General features: G+C 35.7%; 1 protein-coding gene across 2 annotated transcripts; it reads left to right on the plus strand.

The window, feature by feature from the left end:
- The first annotated feature begins 4056 nt into the window (after positions 1 to 4056).
- On the plus strand, positions 4057 to 26461 carry CCHa1 (neuropeptide CCHamide 1). Of its 2 annotated transcripts, none has more exons than XM_069128630.1 (6): positions 4057 to 4309; positions 16459 to 16561; positions 24708 to 24743; positions 25172 to 25421; positions 25869 to 26049; positions 26161 to 26461. In XM_069128630.1, exons 2-6 carry the CDS (start codon positions 16474 to 16476, stop codon positions 26185 to 26187), a joined length of 582 nt encoding a protein of 193 aa, XP_068984731.1. In that variant the 5' UTR covers positions 4057 to 4309; positions 16459 to 16473; the 3' UTR covers positions 26188 to 26461. The 2 variants fall into 2 exon arrangements, with proteins under 2 accessions (XP_068984731.1, XP_068984730.1); XM_069128629.1 differs by lacking the exon at positions 4057 to 4309 and adding an exon at positions 15249 to 15403 and having other exon boundaries at positions 26161 to 26460.
- The last annotated feature ends 112 nt before the right edge of the window (positions 26462 to 26573 follow it).

Below are 26573 nucleotides of genomic sequence, written 5' to 3' on the forward strand. Positions count from 1 at the left end.
GCCTCGCGTTGCTTTTCTCTCTGCTTTCCAGCGCTCTCCATTCTTCCACGAGTAGCTGTTTGACTTTTCCATATATTTGAGCGAACTTTGACGACAAAGGGGGACTGGAATTAGGCGAATAAGAAAGTAAAGTGATCGGTTTAGAGGAGCAAGGATCGCATGGTAATCGAAAAGTTTTGCTGGATAATGCGTGGAGTCGGGCGCAAGTTTCAACGTATACGTTGATAAATCAATAACAAAGGAAATGAGTGAAAATAGTGGAATTTTATTTTTCCGCAAACCGAGGCAAACCGGGTAAAATAAAATAGAAATTTTAAGAAACATATCCGAACGAATCGAAGTAAATTATTTTACTCGCATAAACTACCACGAGTTGTATGAAGTACTATGTTCAATACGATCGATATCCGCTTCGATAAATTCTTCGAGCAACCAGATAATATTTGGATAAAATCCAAAAATTAATTAGATAAGTAGGTGGAAGTAATCGTAGCTTGTATTTGGCAATTTGTGGCTAAGTTTATGAATAATTAGAATTTTTTTTTGTCTCTACCTTTTCCTTTTTATTTCTTTGCGCTGACCTCGCCGACCAGGATGGGCAATTAGCCAAGGACCCAGTTTTAGGCAATGTGCGCCACGATACGCACATAATTTCCAGTCTGTTGTTTAATAGCGACTTCTTGCACACCGTACCATCACACGTATTTTCGATTACGCTCACACAGAATATATAAACGTCTTGCCGACTCTAAAATTCTAAACGCCAAATAAAACATAGCCCTTTGAACAACGCAAAGCTGTTTAAGATTTCAAGCAGAGACGCGATGGCTGCACGCGAGAACACGTATTTCACGCTCAAAGTAGACTATCATAGGAATTATTCTTTCATTTATTCCGAATTAGCGCCTCTCGTGGTAAATATTAATAAATCCCCTCTGGCCACGGTTCTTTTTATTCTAATTTCAATGCGTTCAGATACATCGAATATACCTAAAACGTCCAATTTTTTCATCCGAACGTATTATTCCGTGTAAAAGCCGACAGGCGACGTAGCGGCAACTTTGAAGTTTCTGTTTTTATCAAAAGCCATTTTGTCGCTCGAGGCTCTCGTTCGCTAAATATTTATGCTTTATCAGATTGCAGCATAGCGGAAAATAAAGAATTTATTTTGTAATTTTAAGGCTACTTGTTTCGTACACCCTTTTTGGCCTCATTCCAAATTAATACACCGAGTGAATAAATAATGTGAGCTGGCTATAGATTCGCGACACCCAGAAGATCGACTAAAATTTCAAATTAAAGCAAAATACACGATATTTATCTTCGCAGTAATTAACATAGTCGAGCTGTATATCTCGTCGCGTTATTCAAAATCTGCCATAATTGCTTCGTTTATTTTGAAACAGTACACTTTCGATAGCTCGTCCTCTTCTAAATTTCATTCCAATTTTACTTGCGAATAATATTTAAAACATTGCAATTTTCAGTTACCGTTTAGATTGCGTGAAAATGTTAAATCATCTTCTCCGGAATTATTCAGAACAACTGCAAATGCAGTTCTCTCTCGTTATCGTTGACGCGTCTATATCAGTTTTTCAGCTAATTCCTTTCTCTGGATGTAAAGGTAGGTGAAAGAAAGGAACTCAATTAACATTACGTAAGAGCATCTTCTGTGTCAAATACGTTGACCATATTGACTGGCTAGAATTAAAAAAGCGACAAAAGATTCGCGAGAAAGGACGAACAAGTTGGAACGGAGCCACGTTAACAAGTTACGATGTCAGGATAGAAATGTTTGTTAAGAAAGAGCTGTGTAACTGAAATCACGTATGGAGAACAATGGAACCAGATGGAGGATCGATCGGTTATGCATTGCCGCTGATACGTTGATTGATACGTTGACAGATGTACAATGAAACGTCAATTAAACAAACTAATTGATATCATAACGAGGTCGTTCGAGTGGCTAAAAATTTGCCGATCGCTAAGAAAGATTTAAGAGTGTTTAAAGTGTAAGAAAGTAAGAAAGTAAGAAAGTTTAAAGTGTCTTCGCGCATCGACCATGGATATTCTTCTTTTCTCGTGGCAGACGTTTATAATTTCCGATTTATTTTCGCTTGAATATAATTCTCGAACTCTCATTCTAAATGTAACATTCTAAATTCTCAAACTACGAAATTGAAACTAAAGTCGCGGTTTAAACTAAACTTTCTTGTTTATGTATAATCGAAATCGTAATCCATGCCATGTGCGTGACATTATCGAGCAAAAGGTTAATCGCGAATGAAATTTGCCGATTCTGATTTAACGTTTTTCGAGCGTAAAAGTGCATTAATTTAATTTTAAGGAAGAGATTACAGTCGTATTACATACGACTTAGGAACGACGAGATTCTCCATATATTATAAACTTATAGCACACGCTATAAATACAAGCGAACACGCACTTGTCAAGAGCATAAGTGTGCTCGTAATTTCACTTAAGAAAGCCAATGTACACGAAGCTAATACAAATAGCTTTATATCGCTGTTATTAAATTATACGATAACTCCAGCAACGAGTTAATTCTTCTTTTTCCAGTTAGAAGCTTAACATCGTAGTTAATACGCTCTTTGTCGGGGAAACCAATAAACGAAGGGAAGAAAATTTGGTCGCATGACATTTTCCAAACAACAATTTCTCCGTTGCATTTTATTCCTTCCACTTTTTGTCGTCAGATTCAAATACGTGCATATAAATACTTCAAAGTAAAAACAGCTATGAGAATTTCTCTCTCTCTCTCTCTCTCTCTCTCTTTCTGCTGTACGAAACTATTCACCTGAAATTGTTCTCCTACGCTCTTAAATATAATAATAATAAATACGCCCTTATCGAATAAAGTTAATTATTCCACAACCAATTATAAACGTTTCGATCGTACTATTTTTTACCGCTTTCTTCTTATTGCGCGAGGTATTCGGATAGCACATGGTATACGAAAGTCGAAAGTTAAACTTTTAATTAACGAGGAATTTAAAAATAAGGAATATCGAGGAACCGAACTCTCCTTTACAGTATTATAATGCTGTTAATAGTCATTTGAGAATCTATACATTGGAGAATCTTCATAGAAGCAATTAGCCAAACTTATTTTTAGCTGGAAACGTAACGCGAGGCAGCTTACCAAGGATCAAGAGAAAATCTCCGTTTTCAGACGAACGGCTGTACTTTGATAATACGAAGAAATCGTAATTTGTCATTGGCCAAAAATCCCCTAAAAATATGCCTCGATTCTTCGACCAGAATATCAAAAAACACAGAAGACAGTTAAATTCGCTGTATGAAATTTGTAATAGCGCGGGAATAATTATGCCGTAACGTAGAAATAGTCGCATACTCTGCTGTTAATTATTCATTTATTTGCACGTTCCATTATCATCTGTGAAAAATGACGAAACTCTGCCTGTATGAATGTACTAGACGAACGAACGCAAGACCACTCGTTATCCTACTGAGAATACGATCATTGTAAAGCGAAAATAGAACACCATCGTGCAAGATTCTATCGTTTTTGCAGATATTCTCGTAAAAAGAAAAGAAAATCCCGATTGGGAAAAAAGCATTGGCAGAGGAAACTTGGACCGATCTAGGTTTCAAGCCTGTGTATGACATCTCCGGGAAGCGATGCTCTGGTTTGCTGGCTTCCGTCAATCAAACCGCAACTTACCTACCACCTTCGATCGCGGATTTCATGGGTTTCGGTGCACGTCCAGTTAACTTGATTTATAAGAGGTATAAATTGCGATCGTCGCGACAGATCCGTGTATGTAATGTCAAGATCTATTAATTAGAGCCACGCGATATAATTTTGTGACGATGGACGATACCGAACGTGACACAACGCAAGAAAATAGCCAACGAGCGAATAAAATACGATTTTTTCCTTCCAGGTAACTCTAATTCTTTCTATGTTCGCATAAATTCATCGTTGCATATTTCCTATCAGGACATCGCATGCAAACTATTTTTGGCTGCTACAGATCTGGAACAGCTAAGGAAGATCTGACAAAGCGTTGGAACGATAGGCGAGAAATCGTGGGATTGGATCAAGGATCGGCTATTAGTTCTCGAGCCTACTTCGCCACCTCGAAATTGCTTTACGTTTGGTCGCATCGTCGTCGTCGAGTCAGCAATCGCACACGTCAACGATATTTCCAAACTGTGGAATTCTTCCTGACCACCGGTTTTCGTCTCAACGAACAGCTGATCGTATCACGCTTGTCGACAACCTGCAGTAGAACCAGCTCCTGTCCCCTGCACCTTAAATTACGTAAGCAACTTTTCTTCCTTTTTCTTCTCTTTTTCTTTTTTCTTTTTTTTCCACCCGACCGATCTTTTATCGCGGTCTTTTGCTCGCTTCTTCCTCGAACGCTCTCTTCCGGCCTACGAGGAGATTCACCTTTCGAGTGCTGATGGTTTTAGGATAAAGGGCGAAGCTTTTTGTTATTGCTTGTTTTTCCGACAAGAAGAACGTTACATCGAGTAGAGGAGAATTGGAGCGCAGCTTTTTCGCATTTATTCTTCGTTTATTTCGTACCGTGTTTAGGAATCGTAAATTACGAAAATACTCGAACGATCGATTTAACATGGAAATATGAGAACAGAAATAAAGTTTGTTGATTGTATTTGACAAAAGATTAATGCTCGCTTCTAGTTTCTTAACGTTTCTGTTACGAAGGATTGATCGTCTAATAATTTCAGACGAGTGCAACCACCCCACCAATCCCTGCGTAATATCGGTGTATCGCGTCATTGTTGACGAGCGAATTTTGGAAAGTAAGGTGGTTGCGATTGCGCGAATACGAAAAGACGTAATGTAGAAATTTTGTAGCGCCTTTTTCGTTTAAAAAGATCGTTGAGATACAAAGCTGCTCGATCGCTACATCTTCGGTCATACTCCGGACGATCGATTTTCATTTTACTTTGTGCTCGGATATTCAAATAAGTATTTGCATTCTGCATAATTAGATACAAAAAAGAAGGAAACGTTTAACTAATTTGATAGAATATCATAAATCAAATAAAAGATTTTCCCCGGATGATAACAAGTTCGTCGTTAATAACTTTCTTGCCGGTATAATATAAGATGGTTACTTGGTCACAGATATTTGCCTCGTCTCGTACAGGCGAACTTCAAACTGCTCTGAGCAATGTATTTCGCAGAGTGCAGTTTGCCTTTATAGGAAGTTTGGTAAAGAGGAATATAGTTTGCACTTTGTCACGTATCGTAACTGATAATAATCTCTAAGCAGGTTCGCGGAGTAAAGTAAGGTGCGGGTAGCTGGGGCTCAAGATTTATTCAGCGCTGTAATACAGACTCCTAAGAACAAAATTGCTTGGCTCACAACTTTCCATCGTAACGTCAACCCCTTATATAGTCGCCTCCGGGATATAACGGACTTCATTCCCTTTTTTATATCGATATTTCACGACAGTAAGCGCGAACTTCACGCTATGTTTTTCCGTTCCTTGTTCTGGATCATCGCTCGAACGATCGCCACCTCGTATTTAGCGACAGAATGTGCAACTATAGGATTTCGCCTTTCATCCTGAATTATCTGTTATATAGGATTTTCGTAGCTTTTATAGAACAAACGTCACGCCATGAATCAATTTGTGGAAAACGTGTCACGAACATTTACCACCGGTGGTAATACAAATGTGAATTACAAATTAGAGAACCGCTGGCTCTCTCAATGCTTCAACCGCATTAAATCGAATAAATTCGTGTGGAATATACGATGAGCAGATACGAGACAGGATGCAATCCTTTTTATTCTTTTTAGAGATACACATTTTTGTAGAAAATTGATGGTAAAGTTGCAAGTAGAGTAACAATTTTTCCCTTTGAAACTGTCATTCGCTGTTTTCTTCGCTTGTTTTATATCGGACTAATTAAACTTTCTGATCTATCTTATATCCGCTTGAATTTTAATTCGCTACAGTAATATCTAATACTGTATGAATCGCTTATGCAGTAGCATTTTGCACTTCAGAAGCTTCAGTGGTTTAGCAAGGGATTTAACCATTGACTAAATATAGGATAGACGTTATAGATATAGGACTTCGTGATTCAAGTTCTGAAATACCGACCTGGAAAAAATTCGGAGTGTTTCTTACACCCTCTACGATTTCTTACGGCAGATATAGGAAATTCAAACGTCCATATACGTGTCGATAATGTTGCTCGCCTGCGTGTCTTACGTTTTATATATCATCTGCCGATAAATTCGATCAATCTACAGTTGGTAACTAAACAAGAATTATGTACAAACAGAAGATTTTTACCAACCGAGCAGTAAAATGGCGAAGATATCGCGTATTGTGAATTGCGGGTTATACTACTGCATACTGGTGCTGTCTTTAGCATTGAGCTGAGCTACTGTAGCGTCAACAAGTGAATTTAGACGATGAATACGTGCTCAAAATCTGGAGCTCTGTTCTTTACATTTGCAACTTTAGAAAATACCGACGTTGCTTTTTGAATACTTATAATTTGATGAAAAATGAGAAGAAAATTTATCGAGTGACAGAATCTATGCAAATAAAATCGTCGTTATTAATCCTAGACTTTCCTTTTCAGTTATATTCATCCACAGATACAGTGGTATAATTTTAAACTGTTCACAAAGCGATTAAAAAAGTACGCGTATAATACGAACCTTATTAGTCTAAAAGCAATCTGTGACTAAAATCGTAACCTGTGTTAAGTATCTTTTAACGTTAATTCTTACTCTTTTTTTATACGCTATTGGTATTCTTAAGAATATTACAAGTTCTACATGAAGTACTCAACAATGTTACACAGAAATCATTATATCGAAAGACAAAAAGATTTTACGTCGAGTAAGAATCAGACGAAAATTACATATCTGTTGCTAAAAATTGGAAAAGTAGAATACCGTTTCCCGAAATAGATCAGTGAAAAGGATGGGCGTAGTTAATAACAGGTCACGTATTTTTATTGCCAGATTGTCATTCGGAATATGTACCCGAATGAAATCGCGAGAAAGGCTTTTGACATCACTTTTCACTCACCATGGCTGATTTCACATTCTACGTATTCGCAAAATTTGAATAAGTACGATCGACTCTGCGCGCTAGCTTGTTGTCTTTTATGATGCCTCTGCGATGTTTAAAAGATGCAAAAATCTCTGCAATCTGGCGAAAGTAATAGGAAGCAGTACCCGAATAGTATCTGAATTCCTTTCTTTCCTTAATCAATTAATTATTAGTCAATTAAGAATTCGACGATCTTCCTTTAACTCGGATATTATGCAAATTTTTGTATATTTCTCGGTATAAGAAGAATTTAAACGGTGTTATATTCTTATTACCAATACCAAACGAGTTTTACGTCCAAACCTAATCTAGATATAAAAACACGAGTATTTCATAAAAAAAAAGTAACGGTCAACTTTCTCCCTTTGATACTTCGAATCTGACAAAGACGTTTCTCATTCAGACGATAATTTACGATGTTAATGCGCAATCGTGCTCGTTGCTTTGAGACAAAAGTTATTCCTGTCACTGAAACGTGATAAGGGATCTGTTCTCTTTAAACTTTCATAGAATATTACTTCGATAAGCATAGATGATTAATTTATGAAGCTTTCTCTTGGAAACTATATATCTGGAAATTGCAGTTGTTTCGTATTGTTATATCTGTTTCAATTTCTTCCCTACGGAATTTTTCACTTTTCCTATTTTATTTTCCAAAGGTAATTCAAATAAAATCCAATAAAATAATCCAAATAGAAGACGTACAGATCCGCTAGTTATCTTGCATAAAATTAATAGCGTTCATGCATATGCGTCGAGGAATTCGAGCATCAAATAACGTAACTCTCCTTCTGATTGATGATCGGATGATCGATCATTGTTGCACGGAGATGTCTACCATGTTATATCTTACTAGTGACGTGTGCTTCGAAGGTTAATCAAGAAATCAAACGAAGAAGATTCCAATTGAAAATTCGTCAAAATAAATTTAGCTTATTGTCATTGAACTTGACGAGGACGTGGAATAAAAAAGACCAGAGGACACGCATATTCAGTTAATCGCCGAGAGACCGATAAAGTTATCTCTCGTTGAAACGATGACAAGCTTATCGCGTTAAATGATACGTGTTAAGTTGAATATTCATGTTCTCGGTCATTTTCCAGCGATTTCGAACGATAAATTTATGCAAAACGTGGCCCGTCCGCGCGATCAGTCGCACAAAGTCGAATTCACGCGAACGAAGAAGCCCATTTAATCCCGTGCATTTGTAAAAATAAAAGAGCAACGGCGCGAAACACCGCCCACGACGGTGATTGACGCGTTGCGACGTTTCACGCGCCTCGTTTCTCTCCCTTTTTTATTGCAAATGCATATCGAATGTTGCGGTGCAATGGCTTGTAATGCGCCGAAAACGCGTAGTCCGGCGCTTCGACGAAATTCCCTGCTCCTTCACCCGCGTCGCCTCCACCCCATTCTGTTCCCCCGTGTTCTATGTTTGTACTGGGTCAGTAGGATCATAAACTTGAGATTAACTCTTGGTTGAATTGGGATTGGAAGACAGTGAAAGGAAAATTGACGATTCGATCGAAAGATAATCGAAATGAAGATGGTAAAGTCTACGATTGTTGTCCTAAGTATAAGTAACTTTTAAACGAAAAGTTCTTCCAATAAGACGTCGTAAATGATTCGAAGCTCTTCCATAGCTTGTATGCTTTTCGTAGATCCCGTTTGTCCCGACGGTAATCTTTGAAAAAAATGCAGATTCTTGCGTGAAAAATTCTTCGATAACGTCGAGACGAAAGGTAGCTTTTACGCGTTCGATCGTTCACGGGACACGACCCCGCGAGAAAAGATTATTCGACGAGAATAACAAAAGGAAAGCAATAGTCGTTAATCGTGGGTATAATGATCGAAGAAACATTTATATGATTTCGTTTTGTGGCTTCAAGTTGAATTTCCAATTATCGGCTCGCAATCTCCGGACTAAACGAATGGTATTCGTTATCACATCGATTCAGAAGTAGCGGAGAAATATACCGGAGGGCAACGTATCTCGGCCAATTAGAACACTTCCTCCCTTTAACACGACTTACATATTACGCTCGTTTCTCAGGGAACGCGTTCCACTTCGTTCGAATTTCGAACGTTTTTTAACACACCTACAGTCCCACTTATCAGCATCGAGATATTTGCTAGTTCCATATAAAATTGACACAGAAGAAAAGAAAAGTCGATTCTGGAAATTATCCCTCCGAATTCTGAATTCCAAAGTAATCTTCTATCAGACGTGTTAAGTAAATACACAATTGCCATCGGCTGATAGGGGTAGAAATTACACTCGTATAACCGTCATATCGACTCCTAAAATATCTTCCGAAAGAGATTAAACGAAAAGAACGCCATTCCTTATTGCGTTGTTCACGAGTGACGAAGTAATTGAGCAGGAAAGTCAAGCTGCTGCTCTTCCTCCTTCTGATGACTTAGGTTTTACGACTATCACGAGAATCTGCTCTACGATAAAACCTTGTTGACAACGTTTTTCGCCTGATGAGAATCTCTTAGACCCGATCTCTGGTCTGTTCTTTGCCAAACTTTTACAGTGCGAAAATGTGACAATCTAAAGGTATCCTGTTTATTTTTATTTTCAATAGCTTTCGCTTGACCAATTACGACGTTCCTTCAAATTATTCGTTTCCGATCGAACTTCTTCTTTCGTGCAGAAGAACGAAGAAAATATCGAGAACATACAAGCGCATATACAGGGTGGTTGGTAACTGGTGGTACAAGCGGAAAGGGGGTGATTCTACGCGAAAAAAGAAGTCGAAAATATAGAATAAAATTTTCTTTTTTTCTTTTTTTTAAAAATCTACAGTGAGATCCGTTGTAACGAGACGTGATAAAGTGCACGCGTACCGAGCGAAAATTCAAAGTCGATTTTCTCGAAAACAAAGCCTCAAACGAAAAATTTTTATTCTATATTTTCGACTTCTTTTTTCGCGTAGAATCACCCCCTTTCCGCTTGTACCACCAGTTACCAACCACCCTGTATATCGTATAATAGCTTATTCAACGATTCTTCGAAATTTTACTTCATATTCTTTTTCGTGCGATATTATTTAGCTACAGGCAATCGATGTATAGTTACCGTGAAGCTTCTCTAAAAAGATATTCTTCTTTCGCTAATATTTCGCCAAGTAAACTTCACGTATGGCTTAGAACGTATGTTGGTAAAACATGTAACATATGCGCAGAAATCTGTAGCGTAGAAAATTAAAGGGGAAAATTTTCGTTGTAAAATTGCCAATATTTAACCTGTTATAACTTCGTAACAAGAAAACATACAACGGTCATTCTGGGCTCATTTTCGAGCGTGGAGCCTCTATCGTCGCAATTCTTTCTCGTTTCGAAAATGTTGCAAATTCAACCGATTCTACGAGCATTGAACAATTTTTCTGAAGACTAAAATCACCACAGATTCGAAAATTACGATGGAGGATGATGCAGCAACCTCTGTGCGAAAAACTAACTAAGAATTCTGAGAGTAGAGGCTTGGCACTTTGAAACGAACCTAAAATGATCGGTGTGCGTATATATATATTTTTTTCTTTTGTTACAAAGTTATAACAGTTAAAATATTTGCAACTTTTCGGCGTAAATTGGACGTTCCTTTAATTTCGCACGGCAGTTTATATTCATACAGCCAACGGGTACAGCTATTCATATTTCGCAAATTATAATTTTCACGTTCAGCTTGGCACTGTAAAAGCGCTACATCGCATTGCAACTTTCTAACATATTCTGCATATATTATCGAAGCGGCAAAATTTCTACGTATTTGGATGGTCGCCTGATTCTAGGTGCTGATTCCCACGTACTTAAAGTTCGAGAGTTCAAAATTTAGAAGTTCTAAAATCCAAGGATCAAACAAGAAAATGATGAAATCTTAAAGTTTGGTAAAATGCTAATTCTCGGCGAACTACAATTTAACGCGATGTAAGAATGTTGATTCGGTGAAATAAATATTTCTTACTCGACAGAATAAAATGAGAAATGAAAACTATCTAATTACTTTGCTGGTTTTCAAGCGTTTCATGCACCGGAGCCAAAGCTGCTGCGAAACATCGTGTGTGTAATGTTACTATGTTCTACACAGTCGTTAGAAAAGTCGTTTCAAAACCAACGTCCAGATCTAATCCAAAATTGACGACACAATAGCAACTGTACGATACGTTATCGCTGTAACCGGAATTTTGAATTATATTTTATTTATCGATACGATATAATTAATTTATAAGCTGAAATTTTCTTCTCTGCGAGACTACGAGTTTAGCATTCCTTAAGCATTAAAAGATTTTCGATAAAATAGAAAGTTCCTTTAGTATTCTTCGTAATCAAGAAATATCAACAGAGAGAAATCCGATCACAGATACCTGCAATTGTTATAAATGGAAAGCAAACAGCGTTTCTACCGTACATTAAATACCGATTCATCTTATTTAAACGAATGTGTCGCAACAGTATCGCCATTTTGCATTGTTAAATTACAGTGAATACGAGGATGACACACTTGGATAAAACCAGATGAAATATTAATAAGAGAGATTTATGATCCATATAGATATAACGATGTTGGCTTAAAATAACTGGCTCCAGGTGTGCAACTACGCGACTTTATGTTACGCGGTCGGACTGTGAACCGCCGTTACTACTTAGAACCACATGGCCGAGTCAAACGAAACCTCTACCACTTACTCGTTCTCTAAATAAAGCGTATTCTAACCAGAATGAAATGAAAATTACAAATTCGTGTAATCCATCTCGACCGTGTTTATCAATATTTTCGTGAATTCGTGTTTACAAGGCAAATTCACCTTTCGATAGAAAACAGAATTTTACGTAAATACGCAACGATGACGAACAAGTAGCCGTCGAATGAAATCTATTTTATAATTCAAGGATATAATCTAACATCGGCAATTTCATGCGCTGTAACCCGATAAGAATATCGATGATAATAACTGCGTAATCTTTAATGTAAAAAATGTTTAATCATCCGCGAGAAATGAAGCAAGAACGACACCTAGTGACAAGACCGCTTCAATCTCAGTAAGAAATCACAATTACCGTGACCATAGACGCTTTAAGTATTATAACGCAGGAGTAAACTGAAGGTTGACGTTAAGGGATGTCGGCGATTCATTATCGCCGTTAACGATGATGAATTTTTGTAACTCGTGGTCCAAATAAATAACACGGCAACACCTTTAATCTTACAAACGTTGATAGTAACGGTTTTCGTTATTTATCGTGCTTGAGTTAAGGGATAGGTTCATCGACAAAAGTTTGCGAAGCTAGCCATGATCCTTTCCGTACTTGGTTAATTACAAACTTTTACCAAGTAAGAATTTTTTTACAACAATTACCTTTTACCTCGCTCAACGAAAATCACTAATAACTCGCGTTTTAACTCCATTTACGACAGGAAAAAAAAATGTATGTATAATGTTCTTAATTTTGAAAAGTTCTGCGACGGTGTCTCGAAAGACAAAATTAAATAGAAGGGATGCAGCAGGTGCGTCTGTCGAAAGTTACAATTAGTCGAATGGACGTGTCATATTTCTGGAAATTTTCAAACGACCTTCTCGAAGGAGAAGATAATTCTATAAAACTTCTTCTTCCACAATACGAGCTATATTTCATTTTGTATGTTCGTATGACATTTTTCTCTTCTATGTAACTACGTTTATTAACTCGCTCGACACGTATCAAGATATTCCTCGATAATTTCCCTCATTCTATGCTTCGTACCTTTTTCATTTTTGTCTGTGTATGTGTGTGTGTGTGTGTGTTTGCGCGCGGTGGCAACGATTTTCCATCTCGTTCTACGACGAACAGCAAATTTTTCAAATTAATCATTTCGAAGAACTTCTCGTTCCTTGTGCCGCATTCTTAGGCGTAACGCTAATGTGTTCGAGGAATTAATTCTAGCGAGATTTGATTTCTATTTCTTCGGCACGAAACTGCCAAGATACTTCAAGCCTCGACCAACACGTACGATTTAATTTGGTGTTCGGGGAATGTGTGTTTCATAGTTTCATCAAGGATGACACGCGTCATACAGATTTTCCTTTATTACGCTCAGTTTAAGAGCGACGATAGACCTACTCTGTTCGCGTAATTAAATTTCATCCCGTTCGTGCGTTATAGCTTCAGCAAATTTGTACCATATTTTAATTGCAATACATCCGAGCGGAATTCGTAGGAGATTTGCGAAAATTTTCTTTGTCGATAGAACCCAGGGAATAATCTCTTCTATTAGTATTTATTGTCGGTATCGTTAAACACGCATTCTATCGGCAAATTTCTTTTCTTCTTGCAACTTTTTGCAACAGGTCGTTGTATTTGGAAAAGGAGAAGATGAACATGATGATATTTCTAGTTCGTGTTAAGAAATTCCACGCCCATGCAGGCGCAATAATGCTATTTTATTAACAATCCCTTGAACTACGGTCCAGCAAAGTAATTGCTAAACGTTCCTTGTATCAAACATTAACTTTGAAAACAATCATCCTAATAGACTTATCCGATAATAGCTCTACTTTAAAAGTAACTTCACGCATCTTCGCCGGCGTTTCCTGCACGTAACTTTCCCACTTTCTCGGTGTGCTGCACTGTACTGCTCATAAAACTTCAATTCAATGAACTTGCAACTTTTCGCCTAATAGATGCATCATCTATCTACTAATCAAATTTTTCCAAGCATACTCTACCTATAAATCTTATTCGAAGCGAAGGAGAATCTTGAAACGTTTAATCGATTTAATGTAGAAATAAATCGATTTATTCGATCTGTTTGCACTGTCCGGTCGATCTTTGAATCTGCTCTTTCGAAACTTTCGGAGTATAAAATAATTGCGTGATATTCGGTGATACGAGGAACACGTTACGAGATTAGATAAAGTATGAAACGAATTATGGATCAAAATTCATTAACATCTACGTTAAATAGCTAAAGCAGAAACGCGTATGAAAGTTTAATATTCGCATCTTTGAACTTGCAAAATTCCTGACGTGTGTAAATTCGAGTGATATTTCCTGTATATTTCCGTACAAATATCCATCTTCGTGTACGATCATCGAAGACCTTTAATCAGGAACGAATGCTTCAATTTTAATGAAACACTGCTTATACTCATCCATGCCCTACCTACCATCGCTTCACGCTTCTATAACGCAGGAAATTCTTGTTTCTATTCAATCCAAGACGTTTCATCGTACAAAAATGATGCTTGAAACCAGTGAATTAAACGTTTAAACAATACCGAGAATAACGAAACGATTTTCTAGTTTTAAGTAAATAAAACAACGGTAAAGATATTTCTTAGAGCAAAGGAATTATTGAATTTCCTTAAACATATATATCAAGCTCTCTCTTCTTCTTTAACCTTTTCGCCAGAAATTACATAAATGAGGAAGAAGGCCAAACGGTCGTTTTATTTGAACGTAAAATAACATATATTCCGGACTACCGATACAAGCTGTAGTACGTACACGTGCCCTTTTTGTTTACTGTTTCTTACTACACTCTCATTTTATTCCGTAGAACGCAACAAGAGTTTGCCGTAAGCTCCTAAAAATTTCGCGCTTAATTAAAATGTCGAATCACCCGTAGCTCTTACGAGATAATCTTCGCGCGACTTAAACTTAACTAAACTCAAGACTAACGCATCCATCGCGTACGTCTCTGATGCAGGGGGTAGCGTGATACAGGCGCGAACATGGGACGTAGGATAAAATCAGGAAATTTAAAAAATACATCTTGAATATGAAAAATGAAATGAAATGGTATGAAAAATGATGCGTTAACATAGTTCGTTCGTCGATACACGTATTAACGCATAATCCGTAAAATCGGTTCAAGCCATTGTTCCCGCATTTCTTATCTTCTTCGTCATTGCATCGACTCACGAAATATTTGATTTCCCCTATTGGAGTAACAGGGTTGCCACGTAATTTAGAATACACGAATCCGTAATTCTTACGTACGTATACACACGGCGGTAGTGGCTGATCCCGGAGGAAAGAACATCCCTATCCGCCAACGCAGGTGCGCGCTTCGAAGGCGCGCGGTGAGTTAACCCCTCCACCATGCACCACCATGCTCCACCGTGATGCCACACACCGTGTATAAAAGCCCTCATCGTACGACCTGCTGGCTTCGAGTTAACTCGGCGAGCTCTTCGATCGGGATCCTGCACGGATCAAACATTCGGTCATTTTGGTGAACCTGTGCGAGCGGACCGGTTTCTTGGAAGCACGTTTCCCGTCGGATTTCCTGTCTTTTCCGTTTCCGAATCGAAGGTGAAAAGACTGGCAATACATACATATACATGAGTAACAAATGGGGTGATAAACGGGCAATCGGTTTGGGAAAAGTTGTTTTTCTGTCGATCGAGGAGGAGGGACGCAGTGGAAAAGTGGTACAAGTGTAGTTTCTCTTTTCTTTTTTAAGAATCGAGATAAGTACGGGAAACGATAAATAATATCGTTTCGTTATACTCTTTCAAACACTTATCACGACATATAGTAACATGTTTATCGCACGATAAATTATACGGATTTCTCTATCGCAGTTCAATTGTATTGTCAGTTTTCTGAAAATTTCAATTAGAGATTTTGTCATTTGTGTCGCATTTTCTTCCGAACGTTTTAATTGATCTTTTGTTTTCGCTTACGTTTGAACGAGCTTTGAATCAAACGGGATACAAACAAGTGCTTGATTATTTAAATAATTTTCATCTTTCGTGTTTTCCAAGCGGAGAGAGTTAATTTCGGAGAGTGAGAAACGGAGGAATTGGAAGAAAAGTGATGAATAGAGAATCTCGCGAATTGATAGCAATGTGCATCATAAGTTTTATTTATATTTAATTAATTTCGTTGACTTTTTTTAAAGAGACGTGCCGAATTGTTCCTCCAAAGTTAATTTTAAATTTTTATCAGATATAACCAACAAATTGTTATTAATATTTTACACCTTGCTTTAACGCGGACGATTTTAATCAAAAAAATTTTATCAAATTAATTAAAAATTTCCCTCCCTTTTGCGTATTAAACAATTTCAAGCTTTTATTTTTTTCGGTCAACTTTTCTTTCTGCCTTCGAATCAGGTTACACGAAACGATTTTTTCTAAATTGAAAATATGTATATAACTTCTATTATGCACATAAAATGACATTTTTAGTTGCTGAAAATGTACAGAATAGTTTCTATTATCTTTCAATTTACACGAAATGATGAACGAACAAACAACAAAAGCGAAAATATACGGCACGGTTCATGGTATCTTGAGCTTCTTCGTATATACATTATAAATCTACATAACATTTAATTACCTGTTTCTTTATCGCTAATGTAGAACACCCCTGGTCACATGGCGATCGGTTCCGAAAACTCAGTGGCGGTTCTTATACGCACTTGGACCTTCATGATAATCTTTTGTTTCGCGGGCTATGCAGCAGGTATGTATAAACCTCTATATGTATCACATTTTTCGATCGTGTATTCGTTTATAGTTAATACTATAGCAAATATCATAGTAAATATTCATTGTCTAAAATTATCAGACATTCAATTTGATTCCTCAATATTGTCTTATTCCTCGGGGAATAAGTTACTACCGGCGAGATGACGCAGGACAGATGGGGGACTTGAACAAAAGATTAGAGTCCTTATTACCGGCTATTTTTCGTTCAAGTAATTAAACATTTTCTGTTTTTTTCTTTTTTTGCTATATCGGAAAAAACGTATCGCAGAAGATCACAATCGAGGATAGGTACCTTTTATTTTAATCGAATTCGAAACATCGGATGTTTACGTGCATACGAACAAGCAGGATATCGATATTTGAACACAAGTTCGACTGTTTCGAAAGCATCGCTGACTTTTCATATTTTTTAAATCCACGTTTCGTTGTTACGTACTTGTTTCAGTAGCTTCTCTCTGACGTTGATAATCGTAAGATAAATGGCATTATATTTCCAAATACGTATAGCTGTAAATTGTTTTCATATGTTAGAAGCGTTTTCTTATGATGGCGCTTGAGAAAGTGACAGAACGCATGGAACAGAAGTGGGTACTATAGATATATAAGAGAAAACATAGTTATCTCGTATTATAGTAATCCAAGGAATTAAGTTTATAAATTGCCAACTGTATTTTTAACGCTGTGCTATTATTTTAAAAGCCATGCTGAATTACGTTTTAAACAGATCAAAATCAAACCTGACCTTCGTTGAGCATCATCGCGAGACACGATGGCGTTGAAATTTTAGATTAAATGACGCTGTCGAAAAATGTTGTAAATTTTCTATTGGCAATGGGCCCTTTGAAGCTTTTAATTATTTGCGTATAATATTTTAAGAAATGTATTACATTTCGAGATCGACTTTAGGGATATGTCAATATGTAGGAATATTTGAAATGCTTGATACAATGATCTTTTAGATTATTAATTTTACAGAAAAGCCATAGTTTCGTATGACTCGTGTGGTAGAAACAGAAACTGAAACATTTTCAATTCGAGCAAATGTCAATAACGTATTTTACTTCGTCACCCGAAACAAAATACAATTTTGAATATCGTGTGTAAACGATTAGTGCAATTTATTCGGTTTATTGCAAGAATAACACTGGAAGAAGTAATAACGATTCGAGTTTATTGCACTTTACTGTTACGTTGCTATGATAAAACAGTCAGAGAAGCTTCCTAACGGTCAGAGACTAGCGTGAACAAACTTTGACGATGATTAGTATCAATTGATCGCTCGTGATCATTAAGAGCCACTTCGTCATTTTGAAATGTCACTCCTTTTCAAAGCTAAAGGACTTAAGATTGTAAGTACACGACTTCTGCATTTTGTTAACGCGCTTCAAAATGTTCCGTGCAGCGACGAAGGAAACCTGTATATCTTTAACGCGCGTTAAAAATTTGTTCAAAGTCTGTGGAATGTTTACAACAACGAAATATTTTATTTAAACGATAGTTGGTACACGCGCAATGATCGCCAAGATCTCTGCGATGAAATTGCAAAGATCGCGCTGTGTGAGACGATAAAAAAAAACTTCGTCTAATACTCGCTAACATTATATCGAAATGAAACATTCAACAGAAAAAGTTCTCGCAATTAATGCTATTTCCGACGTAGGAAGTAATTACAAGAACGAAAGGCACACCCCAGTCTTGCCTTTCCTCTGGTGTAAGCTTATTAAACACGCCATGGATTGCACAAGTTTTACCAAAAAATTATAAAAAAAACCTAACACTTTGATCCATGAAGGAAAAACAAGACGTACAAATGAAAAAGTTATATGATCTTCTCTCAAGCGGTTTTTCTAGTCTTTGATTCTTCGATTAAACATACCGTTTTCTTCGATTTTCAAGGATATGTTTATCCGATACCGTCTGCTTACGATAATAAGAGTCACGTCACCAATCAATTAACAAAGTTTTATTCGTGCTTAGCAAAATGCGTTATTCATAATACCGTAGCTACAGTATTTGCATAAAGGAAGGACGTTTTAATTAACGAGGTCATAAATTCGTTTGTTTCAGTGTGAAATGTAATTTCCTATCTACAAGTGATAGTACGGTAAGAGTTTTAACTATACGTCGAACGCGATAAACAAATCATTCTGAGAATATGCCAGCTTGATAAATAATGAAACAAGAATTATACTAAGAAATAAAAATGTAATACAAGACATGCCTGGAATATTTAAAAATGTAGGTCAGTTTATATTTCACATTCGCGAATGTTTTATATCTATAAACGAAAAAAAGTCACATATGACAAAATTGGATTCTCGCAGAGATAATGATGTTCCTCTGTGCGATAACATAATTTCTTTGCTAATATCGGTAACGATTCTTTTTCCTCGAATTTTTTATTTTCATTTTTCAAATTTATTTATGCTTAGCACGTTGCTAAAAATCTTGTATATATTACAGAACACTCGTGTAAATAGAAAATTACGTTAATTACAAACTTCACAATAATGACCTATTTTCGGGGTAGCGTTCGTAGATCATCCAGAATCCTGACGATGAATGACGTTGTGGAATACGTTAGCTGTTCGTTGTTTCATGTTTTATATTTGGCCCGACGTAGAAATTGTTTGAGACGAAGAATCACACGTTTTCTGAGTTTATAAATCTACGTTTAATTATGATATTGATTCACGTGCAAACAAACTAAATTTTTTAATTGTGGTTATTGATTTATGCATGCGACAAATAAACTGTTTACATTCTACGAGTTAAACAAGACGATTTTTCCATCACGTGCAATTACGATTGTAACGTTTACTACGTAGGTTTTACACGATATTCATCGCTTATTACACGGGTCTTTAAGAAGCTGCCATATTTTTCTGTAAAGCAACAAATTTAATTTGTAGGTTTCACTGTTCGATATTTAATATCACAGGATTAATTAATTGACATAATGAATGCACCTTTGTAGTTGGTGATAATACGGGATCGTACTTTTAACAATTCAATATTGAACTACATATTTCAGTAAGTACGAACTACAATTTTGATTGCACGTTATTAAAATAATCTAGCGGGACTCATTCAACTTTTATCTGAAAATTCCAGTTCAATTTACATTGGAATTATTATATGGCTTGTTATTCGTCTTTTAAAATCATTCCTTGCCACTATGTTTAATTATACTTCCGTTGTAATTCATTTGCTTGGCAATTGAGATGGTTTTCCTTTTTCCAACTTTGTTTCTTCGCGAGTTCGTAGAATTTACCACCGAAATACAATGGAGATTAAACCTAAGTTAGTCGATAATTAAGTTCCGAGCTACCCGGATAAATCGTGGTTATTAATGCGAACTACGTTCTCCCACTCGTTTGCATCAGTCAGTCGTATATTACGGTATGTTAAATATGGAACACCGCACAAAAAATACGTCCAATTTTGATGATCAAAGAATCATAACCAGTGAACAATTCATAGAGAGTTTGATGAAATGTCCGTGCTTCTGGCTAACGATTAGTATAAAATGATGTAGCTGGAAAATATTTTAGCACAAATAACGAAACGAAGAAAGCAACTTCGAAATACTCGCGGGAAATTGAACGTAAATTTTTGAAGCGTAAATTGACACCTCGTTACGACAAGTGTTTACAGACAATCGATGCTTACGTTGATGAGTAGAAGTCGACTATCAGCATACGCTAATAATAAAACAGACTTCTGTAAAGTATATTTCTATTTTATTTTCTTTTTTGCTTTTTTTCAGTAATGCAGAATTGAGAGTGTTTTGCTTAAAATTTCTTCTTTATATATAAAAAAAAAAAGAAAATAACAGGAAATGTAATTGTTATCGTGCTTGTAGTCTGTAAATATTGTCATCGTAATTCGAAAAAAAAACCAAGGGTTTTGTACTGTGAGCTTATTTCAATATCGAAAAACATAAATAACGAAAATGAATGTGGCACGCTTTGTACAAGTTCCTGAATATTATTAATCGCGATTGAAAGTTCCAGTCGAGAGAAAGAGACTGTTATTAAATGCAAAACGTACGTACAAGAGAAAGGATGGCTTAAGAAGATCTGACACGAACAATAATAACAAAGTTGGTGCAACTTCGATAATGGGATCATCTGTAGTTTAGCGATCCTTGTTTCCATCGGGCCGCGTTAAATTTTAATTATATATAGAGAAAATCCGCATTTACAGGTTATAAGATTAACAACTTCACGCGTTCCAACAGTTTCGTGGTGGTAACCTGTTGCAGCTAATCCTCGGGAGCCGAGGTTTTGTTGCCTCGCGAGTTTGTTGATCGATATTCCAGTAGATACCCCATACTTTGCGGAATGAAATAAGAAGAACTGTTGGACATAATCTTCTGTAAAGTAAAGTAAAATTAAAAATAAAACAGTCATTTCGTTGCAATTTAATTCTACGTTATAACAGCCACACATACTCTCTATGTTTGACGAGTATACTCGTCATTGCTTACTATTTGCGACACATTTAGTTTTCAAGGAAGTCGCAACAGCTAACTGATCAAAAGATTAAATCTTGAGTTTTCAATTGTTTTCGATTATCGTGCAAGATTCCCTATACGTTGCAATGAACAATATATATTTTTCAAAAATGAATCCCTCTTTGGTCCTTTGAAGTAGCAACATGGCTTTTCGCATTCGTCCAACAAACTTTTACGTAGGTATCTCTCAACTCATGCGAAATCCATTTATCCATCTCCTATTACTTTCCTATTTGTTTCAAGTGTTATTTCTGTTGGATTATTTCCAGTAATATCTCTTGAAAATTTATTACCGGTAGTATTTTCGTGCCCATTTCCTAATGGAGAACAGCGAGTCCAATTTCACGAATTAACGTATAACTACGTCTTAACATTTACATAACGCTCTTCGATAAGATTTGCGCAAATAACTGTATGAAATATGAAATACAAAATATATCAGAACAGTACATAGAAAAGGCGTTTGCGTCACGTTAACATTTAGGATTGCCAGTGCTTTTAAATATATAACCTGTGAATATGGTGTTTAAATTGCTTGCGTGGTAGGTTAATGCAAAGTCGATGGTAGAATCGTAGGTCGATGTAGTCGCGTGTAATACGGATAACGACCGACATAATCTCAACACCGAAAAGCGATATTCCCTTAATTTTGAAATATACTTTGAAGACGTGGTCGGATGTTAAAACTTGTTAGACAAAATTGAAACAACGTATCAACGAAATCTTGAAAAAGTTTGCAGAATACACCTGGCAAATTGGTTTTAACACAGAGCGAAACCAGGCTGATTGATTTTTCTTTTGCGATATGTCCTGTGCGTTCTAATATCTTTTTACACGTCCGGCGAATATCTTGATAGAATAAAGGGAATGTATCGTTTCTGCCTGCGAGATATGCATCCCTGGTGCAAAGACGGTAAGAAAGTGCGCGAAAAAGAAAAGAAACAACGATGATCCGTTTGTGAACGGTGAAATGTGAAAACCAATTGCTGCCTTTGTCAGCTGGCCGATGCAACTAGATATGGAAATGGATGTTATCGCTCGCGACATTCTTCTGCACATGTATTCGAATTACACATTGTGTCAGTTCAATGTATTTCGTATAATATCGAGTTCAATCCGTGTGCCTCATGTAGGTACATACTTGTTTCATTAGATCGATATTGGTACGTCAATTATATATTCTGGGCTTGATTCGTTACTCGTTGAATATGTTATCGTTTAAAAATCAGGAATCAAATTGTCGCGGTGTAGGAGATTATGAATTTTTCACCGATTCAATATTTTCGAGTAAATATTAAATCTCAATGGGTGTGTGAATTGAAATAAAATTTATTCTTTTGTTCTTCTGTTTTATTATCGACCTTTTATTTCTATTGTCCTTCTGTTCCAATACTTTTTAATATAATTACAGTACTCTCGTAATTTTCAAGAAAAATTTAGATTAAAAAATAGAGATCCACTATCTATAGTAAACACAGCTTTTTAATTTATTGATATTCAATCGTAAACTATGTTTTACTGAATTTGTTCATTTTTATGGAAAGATGTTTTGAGGAAAAGAGATATAAAAAATAAATGCTTACTGGAAAATGAAGTCAGAGTATTTACAGCGGTTAAGGTTTTTACACACGACACCCAAAATTTTGTATTCGAATACAGTCAAGAGATAATGCCAAATATTTGACCCTTGTTCTTTTCGAAATGTACAAGTTGGGCCATAATCGTTGTTTTTATTAATGTAAAATTATTTGATCTTAATTAAAATTCGTGATATTAGAAATACCAACTTAATAGAATAGTACGATATCCATCGTACTGAACGCAATAGTCGGCAACACGCGTTTAAAATAATAAAGCAGAGGTTCGTTAAAGGCACACTAGAGACATATACCAGAGGACGTTTTGTTACCATTGGGAAATTGTTATTATACACGGAACTTTTACGATATTATCTTCCGTAGGCTATGAATAATGAATTTATCATTCGAAAATGTTGGATGAATTTAAACACGTTTCAATTTGTTACGATACTGTTGTGATTTATACTAATATACTATGGGAACGTGTTTAAGGTATTATTACATTATAGAGACGCGTGAAAGAATCGAAAATGTTCGACATTGGAAACACGAAAGAAAAGTACATGATTTCCTAAGGTTCCGTGTGGACGTTCTTATGATTTACATTGAAAATCTGCATCATTAAGTACTTTTCTTCTAAGTTGCCGTTTTATTAAAATTGATATTTAACAATTACTTTTAGTACGTTTACTTGGAGTTCTACTTGGTGTTCAAACTATTTAGTCCTTTGTAACCTCACCTTTTCATCCTTTCGGGAATTGTGAGATGGAAATACCTGCGATGGAAGTTGAAACGAATGTAGGTTATTGTGAACAAGAAAGAAAGAAGGAAATTCTTTTCTATGCGTAAAATGCTTTTCGCCTCGTGTGCTTAATAAGGAACTATGTTGAATTAATTAGTTTTTTATGCTACATCTTTGTATAGTTACTTCATCGTCAAATTCTGGTAACCAGTTACCTTATCATAATTATTTTCTTATAAATACCACGCTACTACGTTCTTATTTCTCTTTTTTCATTCTTTTCCTGTGCTCCTTTTTCACGATAAATGCTTAAGGGCAACGGTTTCGTGATATTATAATCTTTTATTAATTACTTAACGTGAACCAAGTATCACTTCATACGATATATTATTATACACGGCTCCATTAATTATCTCGTTAATACCTGCAAATTATAAATCGAAGTAAAAAAAGTTCCATCAAAGTATGCGCAGAAAGATAAAATATTACGAACGCGGCGATTTTATTGGTGTTTAAGAATATAGATTCGTTCGCATGTCACATTTTCAATAGAGTCGAATCATATCTCTGAGGCTTTTCATTTCCGTACATATAGAAGCTACTCAGACGCGCTGTTGAATTTTTAATTAACCCAGTTCATCCTGTAGATACCATCACTACACTCGCGCTATTCTAACGTTAATTTAGAATATCCTAATGAGATCGAATCGCCCACCTAAGATTATCGTTCAGAATGAAATACAAGATAAAGATTATCTTATTATATCGGGTATCGTATCGTACGTTCATTACACGTACGCAATATATACGCATAGTTAGCTGGTTTCCATAAATTTCATCGAAACTACTTGTATTACTTTTGCGCTTGCTTCATCCATCTGGCGAATAACTAATCAATTCTACGCAATTAACGAAACCTTTAAATATATTATTACATGTATTTATGTGTATGTATCTTCGAATACGAAATACGCTGTGAAAGAATTTTTCAATTTCGACAAAATTCTATTCGAGATATAGAAGTGTCTTTAATAATGCGTTTTCTTTCAAGCCGATGTTTAAGCGATTTCCGTGGTATAGAATTTCGAAAAGCGAGATCGAAATACATAGAACCTTGTACGAAAGAAATTCACTTTTTGGTCCCGAAAACGACACATGATTTTCTTAATTTAACAAACAATGACGTTTCACGAACTTAATATAAAAACTTAATCTACGGATATAAGCATAATCGAAAGACACTCTGCATCATAAATTAATCATAAAATATTTGTTACAGGTTCTTGTTTAGAGTATGGACATTCGTGTTGGGGAGGTACGTCTTCGCTCATCTTTATTCAATTACAAGGACATTTTCATTAGAATAAAGTCTTCGCTAGTCTTTTGATATTTCTGACAATATACGAATTTACGAAGTAGCATCACGATTTCGTTCCATAGAAACCGTATTTTACACAAATTCATCGGACAGATGAATAAAATTTACATTTCAATTTAGGAAGTAAACGAGCTTCCTTCTGCGTTCTTAATACAACGATTTCCACGAAGTAAAATATGTATAACTTTTTATAACGTCGTTTATTGTCTAAAGTGATAAGACCCTTTTCCCTGTATCACGATCGTAGTTTAGATCGTAGTCTACGATTTTTTATTAAGTATTTACCAATTCCAACTAAATAGTAATTTAATATATTGCTTGAACGCATTGCCACGCTATTTAACTTTCTTTTTTCGTGATTACAGGTCATGGGAAACGAAGCGGGGGGCATAGCAATGCATATTTAGTACCGTCAAAAACATCGAACGAAATACAACAAGAGATACCGTCGCTTACAAAAGAACAATTCATACTTTCCCGTTTGATTGATCGACCATCGATACCTAATAAATACAAAGCAAGATGGGACAGACTTCTCAAACTAAAAACTAGTTTCCCAGAGAGTTGGGATGGTGATGCGTTTAACGCGCAACTTATTAGCGATGGACCCAGTCGGTAAGGAAAATATACGTAAAAGTAGACATATAACTGTAACGATTTAGCACACGAAGAAGAGTACTGGTACTTTAATTCTTAACTTCCAAATGACAATTTTGAATCATAAGTGGCTTATGATATTTTGAGTTCAGCTACTATAAATTTTAGAGTATCTTCTTCTAATTCGGCTAGCTTGTATCTTATGCGATGAATATTGGAAATATTTACACAAATTTTCAACTGAAAGAGATGAAAATAGACAAATAGTTTCATCGAAAATCTCCTTACACTAGTTACTTTCGATATGTTAATCATGATTATGATAATTGTAATATACATATAAGTCGTAGATTACTGGTAAGTAGTGTAAATTACAATTATTCATGTTATAAGACGTTATAATTTCTTATCTGTTACTCGAAAGTTCTTTCGCCTTGATTTATCTGATTGCGTTAATGTTCACAGGGATCAAAATAATAACGAAGACATGAATTTGGGAAAAAGGAAACAAACCAACAACATGCAAGATATAACTGGAAATACCAACGGCGAAAGGAGGGAAATTCCTGAGATATTATTGATATCGAATAACGAGGACAATCAACATGGTAGTAAACCACAGAACGTAGAGTTGTTCAAGTTTCTGGTGAATTGATTCGCTATCATGAACCTCTATGATATATAAAATTCTACATAGCTATAACATAGGAGTCTACGTATTATTATGCATAATTAATTACATTATTTTCATTTACAGAGTGATACAAACGGTGATTTCGAATAAAACAACCGAGCATTACTATAAAATACATATAATGTAAAATAGAAATTGTCATAACCGTATTGTAACTGGACTAATAAGAATATTGTTTAAGCTAATTTATTAGAGATTCTGTTTCTCGAATAAAGATCAAACGACTGTCCTATCTAACTTAACGTATAAACCTTAATTTTATCTTTTAAACGCATATGTAATTAATTCCAATCCTAATCAAAATGCAAGCAAAAATAATTTTTCTATCGTTCAATGATAAATTAAATGTCATAATTTGAATTGCAATTAAATAGGATAAATAAATAATTGTTTTTGGCTTAATTATTTTGTAATAATTTTCATTTAATGTCTGTAAGAAGTAGAAACGTAAATAATAACAAATAAAATAAATGCTG

This window comes from Bombus flavifrons, chromosome 15 (assembly GCF_040668555.2).
Source record: "Bombus flavifrons isolate JBK064 chromosome 15, iyBomFlav1_principal, whole genome shotgun sequence".
Lineage (NCBI taxonomy): Eukaryota > Metazoa > Arthropoda > Insecta > Hymenoptera > Apidae > Bombus > Bombus flavifrons.